The following is an 11,706-nucleotide window of genomic DNA, read 5'->3' as shown; positions in this document are numbered from 1 at the left end:
CAAACTCCAGTGTGCATATCATCCTTTAGTTGTTGTGATGTTTTGTTTCCAGACGTGACTTGTCATAGGTTTGGGTACCTTTTCAACATTTTGTTGAAATTTCACACAAAAGAAATAAAGACTATAGAAATAACTATTAGCATTATTATTACTACTAGCTTATTCTATTTCCTCATCACGCATATAATCATTTGACATTATTCATAATCTAGCCACTCGTCTCGCATTGTGTCAAATACCTTCTCGTCCTTTCATCAGCAGGCTTCTTACGGCACTGGATCAGCTCGCAGCGCACGAGCTCTTCCAGCTATGCCCTCCGGCCTGTCATCTCAGCACATCCAGAAGAAGGACCGCCCGTACCCGTAGGAATGAGCACTCAGGCTCTGCACCTGCTCCCACCCGCCACCTCCGCCGCTGCTCCTGTGCCGCTCGCCACCCCTCTCCCCACCAGCTCTCCACCATGAACGATGAGGTCATCAGCACGAACGCTCTGGCCTGGTTGGTGTGCTCAGGAGTGTCCATCCTGGCCAACGCCTGGGGCATCCTGAGCGTCAGCGCCAAGCAGAAGAAGTGGAAGCCGCTGGAATTCCTCATCTGCACGCTGGCCGGCACGCATATCCTCAACATGGGCATCCCTGTAACCATGTACTGCGTCATTCAGCTACGCCGTCAACATTCCAGTTATGAGTGGAATGAAGGACTCTGCAAGGTCTTCGTCTCCACCTTCTACACCCTTACCCTGGTCACGTGCTTCACCGTCACGTCTCTGTCCTACCACCGCATGTGGATGGTCCGTTGGCCTGTCAACTACAGGTATGTGGAAAGCTCTGTTTAATTCCGGGGCCAAAATAACGATATCTACATAACGCTTTAATGATAGTATATTATATATGCATATCTCTGTATGCATATATAGGTGTTAGAGACAGGGGCTGTGTATTGAATTAAACAGAGCATGTAACAATTCTTCTTGTCACAAATGTTTAGGATCATTCGAAAGGTTTCAGGGAATTGGCGTCCACAGCACTGGTTGTTGTTGCTTAGTGAATTTTGTCAGTTATGCAGATCATACACATTTAATTTCAAATCTGTTATATGAAATGATCCCAGCTTGTTGATCCAGTGATGTTTTGTCACAGATTGAATGTACACTGGTGGAAGCTGTCAATAGTCGGTTTATTCAGAGCATTAGTTTCTTTTACCTGTGCTCCAGCGGACATTTATTTTAGTTTTGACATATGTTAAAATTTGCCAGTTGTGCTATATGGGGTACATGCAGTTTGTAACGGCTGTATGGAACAGTTTATTGTGTTGTCAGCTGGTGGTCCAGAAAATTACCATTTCATTATATTCATAAAAGAATGAAACAACAGTTTTACAAATATACAGTATACCGTATGCTGAATATTCACTATAGACCATTTTGAAAATCTACAGAAAATCTAAAAAGAACGTACTGTTTTTTTATTTCACAGATATAAAAATATATTTTTTTACATTTCGATTCAGTTCTTTATGCTTTTAGTTGTATTTTTGTTTAGTTTGTTCTTGTTTTGAAACAGGAAGTGCTGCTGGACCAGTGCTGTTTACATCTTTAAAATGATGTTTTATTAACATAGTTCGGGAGGAACCTAAGCATATAAATCAGCCCGATGTTCCATCAGCAGCAATCACCTATCAGCCGAGCACGCAATCTCTACTTAATTATCTAGGCTGGTTCACCATCAGCAATCACCGTATCTACCCTATCAGCTCCAGCAAGCTCTATCATAAATAGACAAACAATCTTACCTGATGCATCTTGCCAGATAAGCATCGTCAAAGTCGACACGATGTCAGAGTCTCCTGTTACAGTATCAAAGGTTCCAGATCCTTCGGCGCCATCATGCGCACCCCAGCTTTCCAGCTCAGGATGGGATTACACGGACGATTCCCAAGCTTCGTCGCAGGGCCGCCAGCCCCGCCGCTCTGAGCAGCGTGCTTCTAAAAGGAAAGGTTCGTCATTGCTCCCACCGGCATGATCTCCGCCTCATTCACCGGCGTCATCATACGCCTCTGCTCTCCCTGCGATACCCGCATGCAGCAAGTGGACGATCCAGAATCGGTCCCATTCAACAAGCGAATGTCAAAATTAGAGCTCTACACCCTCTACGTCGTCCCAGGCCGACGTCCCCTCGATGAGGTTGGCACGATCGGCTGCCAATAACGACCCAGGCTCGGGGTCCCGTCCATTCCAGGCACGGGCAATCTGCCTCAGTGGCTCGGCATGGCCTCCCTCACTCGAGCAGTCGCAGCAAACCTTCGGAGAGTCTAGGAAGCGCTCAGGTCGAGCTAGAAGCCACGGATATCACGATCGAGCACCTGCGGCAGCCTACAGTATCTCAGCTCAATGCGTGGGACATCACTGCGACTGCAGCTGACTGCCCCGGCCAGGCTGGCTGGCAACTCCCAGGAGCCCTCGCTCACCCATACGTCTCCAGAGTGAGGCTGCCTCCGCTGGGGACACAACCGCTGGTCTCCGGACCACAATTCTTTGGAAATGCTCGCGTTAGCGGCGGCGCCGAAGAATCGTGGTCTGGAGACCGGCGTTAGATTCGCTTTTCCCACCCCAGGATCTTGGCCCGCGGCGCTGGAATCGATTTCTAGCGTCTTCGGCGCCGCGGCCAAGACTGGCGTGAGCATGTCTCCGCACGACGCGCAAGTGGCTGCCATTTTCTCTCTACAACAGGCACGCCCCACGTTTTCAATGGCCACAGCGGCTGTGATGCCCGCGCCTCCACACGCGGCTGCGTTGGAACCTCCACCAGTCTCCAGCAGCATAAGAGTGCAGATTTTGGCAGGTGCGGATATCGATCTTTACTTACTGCTCTCACCACTGTCACCTCCGTCAGCAGTGCGTCAAATTACCTACGGAGATTTATCGTTTACTTAAAAAAATACATCACCCCATCACTTCCGGACGTTGTCATTTCCCGAATTTATATGCACAGGGTTCCCTAATAGGAGACGCGAGATGAGTGATTACCTGGCCCTCGTGGCTGAGCTTGCTCTCTCCTATGGGGGAACGCACTTTTACACATACCACAAGCTTTTCGCTGCCAAGTGTGCCTTTCGTGTAGCTCAGTGGAACCAGTGCCCTTACTGGGGAGCCCTGGACGCTGGCAGAGTATTCTTGGGGGTGAGAAACATCTCATTTGCGGTTTGCCGATCCGTGGGTCACCCCACCGGCAATTGCCCCTTAGTCACTCCTTCTCCCCCTCAATGCCCATCTCCATCTCACCAGTCCACTTCGATGGTCCCGCGCTTGCCAAATCGTCCCGCTACCACGACTCCACACAAGGCCGTCGGTTCCCGTACACGAGAAACGTGTAACAATTTCAACGTGGGCAAATGCACCAGGCAGAGCTGTAGGTTCCTTCATGTGTGTACTTTCTGCAGTGGCGCTCACGCTCGCTTGGTTTGCCCTGTTTTACATTCTTCTGTTAACAAAAAATTCAGATCATACCTCTCGACTCCTGTGAATATTCCTTGTTTGTCTTTCAAGTTGTCTTCGCACCCCGACCCGATGTTCACTGATTATCTTCTGTCAGGCCTTTCGAACGGCTTTGACCCCGGTGTTATCAGTCTCCCTTCGCAATGCCTAATTTGCCCCAACCTCCAGTCTGCGATAACCGAACCGGAGGCAGTCGATCTCCTCTTACAGAAGGAGATTGACGAGGAATTTATTATCCGCCCCTTCAAGGCTCCTCCATTTACCTCGTACCGCATTAGCCCCATTGGCGTTGCTACCAGAAAATTTTCAGGAAAGAAACGTCTAATATTCGACCTCTCGTCTCCCCACAGCTCTTCCTTTCCAAGCATTAACAGCTTAATTCCAATCGACGAATTCTCCCTGCATTACCAAAACATAGATCACGCCATTGCACTGATTAAAAAGGTCGGTCGAGGCGCCTGGCTAGCTAAAGTAGACATCACCTCCGCTTTTAAAGTCATGCCAATCCACCCAGACTACTGGCATCTTTTCGGGATACACTGGCGTGAAAATTTTTACTTCTCAGTCCGCCTACCTTTTGGATGCAGAAGCAGCCCAAATTGTTTTTTATGTATTGTCGGAGGCAATTTGCTGGATTCTTTCCAACAATTATGCGATCCCATACTTAATCCACTTGTTGGATGATTTTTTGATAATCACATCGCCCGATTCAGTGCCAGACGCGCATCTCGCCAAAGTCCAACGAGTTTTGGAGCAGCTCAACATTCCCCTCGCCCCAGACAAAACATCCGGACCAAGTACGGCCATCGAATTTTTAGGCATTAAATTAGACTCGCTCAAATTCCAGGCTTCTCTGCCAAAAGCAATGAAGCCAGTATCGTAGCAGCGACCGTCCCCGCAGGGGCCCGAGCTTCCAACAAGTGCTCTGTAGCAGCAGGCACCACCAGCAATGAAGCCAGTATCGCAGCAGCGACCGCCTCCGCAGGGGCCCGAGCTTCCAACAAGTGCTCTGTAGCAGCAGACACTACTAGCCATGAAGCCAGTATCGCAGCAGCGACCGCCCCCGCAGGGGCCCGAGCTTCCAACAAGTGCTCTGTAGCAGCAGGCACCACCAGCAATGAAGCCAGTATCGCAGCAGCGACCGCCCCCGCAGGGGCCCTAGCTTCCAACAAGTGCTCTGTAGCAGCAGGCACCACCAGCAATGAAGCCAGTATCGCAGCAGCGACCGCCCCCGCAGGGGCCCGAGCTTCCAACAAGTATTCTTTAGCAGCAGACACTACTAGACATGAAGCCAGTATCGCAGCAGCGACCGCCCACGCAGGGGCCCGAGCTTTCAACAAGTGCTCTGTAGCAGCAGACACTACTAGCCATGAAGCCAGTATCGCAGCAGCTACCGCCCCCGCAGGGGGGGCGTGCATGCGTACTTCTGCGGTTGTCCAGCTCTATTTTGCATTTGACGGGTGTGTTCTGGGCTTGAGCCGGTTCCGAGCCTGGAGCACTTGCTCTGAGCAGGGTAGAGTGCTCCGGGTTCGGATAGATCCAGCGAGCTCGGAGCCCACTCCCTGCACAACACGCCAAATATGCATAATCTTTATTCCCATGCTTTACCATCTATCCCAACTAGGAGCTGTTTATCGGTGAGGGCGAACTCGTGAAATTATGTTTTATTAACAAAGTTCGGGAGGAACCTAAGCATATAAATCAGCCCGATGTTCCATCAGCAGCAATCAACTATCAGCCGAGCACACAATCTCTACTTAATTATCTAGGCTGGTTCACCATCAGCAATCACCGTATCTACCCTATCAGCTCCAGCAAGCTCTATCATAAATAGACAAACAATCTTACCTGATCCATCTTGCCAGATAAGCATCCCTCCTCCACCCCAGCTCCTCTCATTTTCTCTAAGTCCCGCAGGACCCTCGGGGGGGGGGTGTGTGTTCTGGGCTCGAGCCGGTTCCGAGCCCGGAGCACTTGCTCTGAGCAGGGTAAAGTGCTCCGGGTTCGGATAGATCCGGCGAGCTCGGAGCCCACTCCCTGCACAACACGCCAAATACGCATAACCTTCATTCCCATGCTTTACCATCTATCCTAACAAGGAGCTGTTTATCGGCGAGGGCGAACTCGTGAAATGGTCTATATTCAGTTGTATCGGATGTTATGTCAGATTATAAGGCCCCATTCCGCTTTCGCCTACCCCTCGCCGCTAGGACTGGGTTTTGTTAAGAATTTAACAGTATTACTACTATTACAGATTCTGATAATCAATCTGGTACTTTAACTGTATTCTTATCAATACTTTTTGATATAAAAAGAAACATATTAGGAACAGAATAATACTGCTTTATTCTTAATCCAAAATGAATACAATCAACAATTTACACAAAAGAAACAATATTTTATAAAAGTAATATTTTTAACAAGTTTTTCCTTATTGACTCTTTGTCATATTCTATAAAAATATACATTTAAGTAAGAACAGAATTAACATTGCTTGATATGCATTAACAGAATTGTGACTTATTTGTGTTCAACCAATCAAAGAAACGTTATTATTAACAAAAAGAAAGAGCAATGTTAGATCTAAAGAACAAATGACTACTAGAAACAGCAACACGGGTGGAGCATGCACGCAGTTCTTCTGCACAAATGTTAACATGTTGGCCTTCTCTGTCAGAAGCCAGGATCTCTGTTTCCTGCTGTTGAAAACAAACCTTGGTAAGGGGTGGGAGAGGACTGAGCTCAGAGAAAGCTTGTTGCATGTTTTGTGAGGAAGGGTAGAGTAGATCTCTTCTCACAACACCACATCACAGGATCTTCAGCCATGGAGATGGGAGGCAGGCTTTTGTAGAGCATAACCTCTAGGTCAACACGCTCGCTGAGGGTGGATGAGGTGTTCATTGTCAACCTTAACTCCCTCTCCTCCTGTGAGAACAGCTCTTCCAAGGCACTTCTTTTTGTTCAATGGACAGATTGTCTCTACCAATTCCTCTTCTTCATCTTGTTTTTGCTGCTGTGTTTCTGTCTGCTTTGGCTCCCCCGGCAGCCCTGGTGTTGCCTCTGTGTCTGTCACATTCCTCACCCTTTTTTAGGTGGAGTCACTCATTGGTCCCCCTTTAAATCGGGGGTCCATTGCTGTGGCCTCATGCAGAAAGGCTTGAATGTTCTCATCTTAATAGCGCTCAGAGAGGCTCTCCCACACCTTCTCTTTGATGGCTGACACAAACATGGTATCTTCATCCTCCACTGTAAAATTATCTTCTAGTTTATGGAGGATGGGAATTATCCGTCCGCTGGTGGGATTATTGTCACATGAAATATAAGCGATATAAATTATCATATAAAAGATTTTCATGAGCTGGATAAATTCCTCATCTTTTAGACCAGGGGTCCCCAAACTTTTTTCTGCAAGGGCCACATAATTTCTCCCTGTCTTTAATGGGGCGCCGGGTCGCTTTGTAAAATAAAATTACATGGGTCTGAGGTACTACTTGAATTATTGTGGAGATTTAATTATGATTTTAAATGTATTTATAATGCCTCCTAATGGTAGAATAGTTTATTTTGTTATGCACCGTACAGACAAATGATTACTTTTCAAGAGATATAGCCTATTTAAAGAGCATTGTTATTACTATCTTAATGGATTTTTTTCATATTGAGTGCTACTCAAATTAACAATATTTACTAATGCATATTAATTAACCTTTCTCTTTACCAACCGCTTGGCCATTTTGTCGTCTCTTTGAAATTTTTCGCTGGTCCGCGCGTCAGCTGTAAACATTATGAATTTAAAATATAATTAGGCTATGTGAGTAACTTAGCGAATTTTGAGTCTGAAATCCAATATTTATTATCAAATATAGACATGATATAAGTGAATAAAGTTTTGAAATGTCTCATAGAGTGTTCACACCAAACGCGGTAAATCGTGCTATTCACGTGTAGTTGGACGCTTGAACATGCTGAGTTTACTCGCATCATTCGCGCGTGCAATTCGTTTCATTACAGACGCGAATTCGCGTCATGGGAGGGGCTTCTGCCACTCACTAACGGCCCTACTAGAGCAAGCTCCTGATTAGGGATGGGCCGGTATGAGATTTTGACGGTATCATAAACTTGCACAAACCTATCAAGGTTTCACGGTATTACTACAACATCTCTTAAATGTGTTATTTTTTCAATAAAAACGACTTTTCCACTGAACATAATACATTTTATTTTGAAGAAACCTATACAACATTTTGGAACAGTAAACATGTCAGGTTAAATAATTTAAATGAATATGTAAGTTCTTCTAAATTAAATTTGTCATCACAATAATGCTCTGAAATCTATTGTTATTTTAGTGTTGATTCGCACACACACATATAGCTACCGTATAAACAGACAGTAGGAGAGAAAGAGTGCGAGATTGCTAGTGTGTTGCATACACACAAACGGGCTCTTTCTGTACATTAACCAAATTTAAAAACGCAAGCTGCTGGTATTGTTAACAGATGTAACGTTACACAAATTACGGGAGCCTTAAAAGTATAAACGTGAACGGGATATCAGCTAAATTGATTTATTAGACTCGTCCGTGCTCTGTGAAGTAACGTGAGGGAGGAAACTAGTTCATGATCGGCTAGTTGATTAGCCATGTTATGCGTGTAACTGGTCCCACTTGCGCGGGCTTATATGACGGCATTACAATGCCGAATGGGAGACGGCGCTCTAACGAGGAGGATAAAGACCGCAGTCGCGTCTCTGTTGGTCGGGGAGTGAGGTTTACACACTGCACAGCTCTTCACTAGCTGGCCTCCGTTACATTTGCTTGAGGTAGAAAGCAGAATACTATTTATTTTAACAGTGCTAAACACGCAAACTCTCTTAGATGGTTGCAAATGTTTATTTAAAGACAGCATTGCCTTGAATTTAGCGAAGAGTGATGGGTGGCACTCCCGTAGATGGGCTATAATATATGACGTATTGCCTCCCCGAGCAGCCACTCTTTTAAAAAAATGTTTACAAGTTGGATGTTCTTCCTCCTCCAAGCCGCTGCCGTCTGACCTTTTTCGGTACCCACATGGCAGACTTCGTCTTTTTTGACGGGGGAAAAAGTTCCAAAGATTCACCTCCTTCTGCCATCCTCCATACACATGACTCACTCCCTCTGACTGCGTGTACCAACCGGAGAGGGAGGGGTCATGTGACTCGCTACGTTCGCACACAACCTGACTTTTCGTCTATGACGACGAGAAAAAGCTGCGCATACCGCAGAGGCGGTATAGCGGACATTTTTTGTGGTTTTGAAACCGCGGGAATATTAAACCACGTTAAACCGTGAAACCGGTTATCGGCCTATGCCTACTCCTGATTGCTTAATGCGGTGTGAATTGTTCAACTTGCGCGAATCACGCGAACGATCGATTTGCGTTATTCTTGCTGCTAGTAGGTCATCGCTCTTTGCATTGACTTAACATGTAAATCACTTGTGCTTAACGCTTCATTCGCATTTGGTGTGAACACACTATAAGGCATTGTTCAGAGGGCCGGTCCAGATCTGTGTGTGGGCCACATTCGGCCAGCGGGCCGTAGTTTGGGGACCCCTGTTTTAAACACTCCAGGTTGTCTTCTGTCATCACTTTTCGCAGTCGGGGGTCCAAGACTGCTTCTTGGATAGCTGGAAATTGCTCCAAGAATATCTTTACTATTAGATATATTGAGTTCCAATTGGTTTGTTGAGATGTTGTGGGAGTCCTGAAACAACAACAAAAACACGCATTTAATTAATTATGGTACACTTGAATATTGAATTACATCTTTAAATGTAGGAATTGAAAAATAACACTCTAATAGATTGTCAATACTCAATACACAAAAAAGGAAAAACACAGCACAGTGCATTGTGTTTATAGGACAAGTAAGAATATTCTAGTAAATAATATCTAATAGATGCAGTCTCCCGGTAGTTTATTTAGCATATTATGCATTAAGTGAATGTCTGACCCTGGAATAGTGTCGTGAAGGCTATTCCAGAGTTTAGGTGCTACGTATGAGAAAGCTCGACCCCCCCCCCTTGGTGGAATTAGTTGTTCTAGGTGTTATCAAAAGAGTTTAGAGATCTTAGAGAGCGTGATGGGTTGTAGTGTGATAGAAGCTCTGTTAGGTAGGTAGGGGCTAAACCCTTTAAGGCTTTATAAGTGATTAAAAGAACTTTAAAGTCAATACGATACTTAATGTGAAGCCAGTGAAGGGTTGTGGGTTATGTGATGGTATTTTCTGGACCTGGTTAGAACTCTGGCAGTTGCATTCTGAACTAACTGTAGTTTGTTTTTTGATGATGCAGGACAACCACTAAGTAGTGCATTACAGTAGTCAAGTCTTGAGGTCACAAATGCATGAATAAACTTGATACACAGTTATACCGGTATTCAGGGCAAGCGATCTAGAAGTATGTTATGGTCTACGATATCGAACGCAGCACTAAGGTCAAGCAGGACCAGAAGTGAGATGTTACCTTTATCTAATGCTATAAGCAGGTCGTTTGTAATTTTAACGAGCACAGTTTCAGTGCTATGATGCGATCTAAAGCCTGACTGAAATTTTTTCGTTTATGTCATAATTTTGTAAGAAAGAGCACAACTGAGTGGACACTACTTTTTCTAGTATCCTAGACAGGTAAGGGAGATCTGAAATCGGTTATAGTTTCCTAGTTCATTGGGGTCTAAGTTTGATAAGAGGCTTAATGAAGGCTATCTTTAAGGGTCCTGGGACATGGCCTAGATTAATTGACGAGTTGATAATTTTATAAATGAGCTCAATTGCAAGAGGTAGTAACTCTTTTAATAATTTTGTTTGTATGGGGTCTAATAAGCATGTTGTAGGTTTAGATGTTGCATTAAGTTTAGTGAAATCTTACTGTTTTATAGGTGAAAAACGCTGTAGCCTTTCTTTAGGGGCGATGGTCGGTACTAAATCATAGGACAGACTTGGAGGTTGAGTTTTTACTATTTTGTCTCGTATGTTTTCGATTTTCTCTGTAAAAAAATCATGAATTCATTGCTACCAAGGTGCAGCCGAAGAACCAGGGAAGGTGATGTCTGTTTATTTGTTTATTGAGAAACTGTCTTAAATAAAAACCCTTGCATTGTTTTGGTTAGTTTCTATGAGGTTTGAGGAGGTGCTCAGCCTTTGCTGCTTTTAGTGCCTTTCTATAACATTTTGCACTCTCTTTCACGCAATTTTAAAGACCTCTAATTGGGTTTGTTTCCATTTGCGCTCCAGTTTACCTGTTTCTCCTTTAAGGGCGTGAGTGGTGCTATTGTTTTTCCTAACTTCATAAGTGCGACATCTTCTTATGTCCAAGTTGCTGGTCATGTCATCGAGCGATTCTGCATTTATTGGTTATTAAAGGAGTCAGATCTGGCAAGCTCTTTGTGAAACTATCTTTAGTAGTTGAGTTTATTGTTCTACCCTGTCGATAACAAGTTAAATGGCTGATTCCTGCAGTGCGCAGTGTACATGTTATAAGATAGTGATCGGTGACATTGTTGCTTTGAGGTATAATATCTTTATTGGTTAGATCGGCTCTGTGAGATATAATCAGGTCTAGTGTATGATTAAATCGATGAGTGGTGTTGAGAGACTGACTGGGGTTTGATCTTGAGAACCTCTCATCTCCGAGAATAATTAATAAAACGCCAATGGGCTTGGCGAATGGCATGTGCACGCCGCGGGTATAAAAGTAAGATGGCGGCGGTCATTCACTTCCCCATTGTACAGAGAAACCTGAGAGGACACCCCAGGTTGCTGCAGCGAATAGGGAGGCTAAATAGCGCACTAGACTCACCTGGGGAGGGGAGATTGCGCTTTCGCAGGCGTACGGCCAAACCGAGAGCCCGTCCTATACACTGGCAGCATCAGGACATGGGCTGCTACTGGTTCCACGCGGAGGTTGTAAAACCGCGCGAAGGTACTGGGCGTAGCCCAACTCGCAGCGTTGCAGATGTCTGCCAGGGAGGCACCCTGTGCCAGCGCCCACGAAGAGGCCATACTCCGAGTGGAGCGGGCTCTCGCTGCCTGTGGGCATGGGCGTTGGGACTGGTATGCCACCGTAATGGCATCGACAATCCAGTGCGCCAAGTTCGGAGCTTCTGATGCTCCATATGCGGTCCAGGTAGAGACGCAACGCTCGTTCTGGTCTTGGTCTTGGTGCCGATGCACAAGGT

At 45.6% G+C, this 11,706-nt stretch overlaps 1 protein-coding gene across 1 annotated transcript in view; it reads left to right on the top strand.

The window, feature by feature from the left end:
• Window positions 1-262: 262 nt before the first annotated feature.
• Window positions 263-11,706, top strand: part of gpr153 (G protein-coupled receptor 153) — a 61,108-nt gene continuing 49,664 nt past the window's right edge. Inside the window, exon 1 of the mRNA XM_079467065.1 lies at window positions 263-813. Coding sequence (XP_079323191.1) covers window positions 461-813 — 353 coding nt within the window. The 5' untranslated portion in view covers window positions 263-460. The remainder of the gene's footprint in view (window positions 814-11,706) is intronic.

This window comes from Barbatula barbatula, assembly GCF_947034865.1.
Source record: "Barbatula barbatula genome assembly, chromosome: 11".
Lineage (NCBI taxonomy): Eukaryota > Metazoa > Chordata > Actinopteri > Cypriniformes > Nemacheilidae > Barbatula > Barbatula barbatula.
This window is presented reverse-complemented; position numbering and strand designations above follow the sequence as displayed.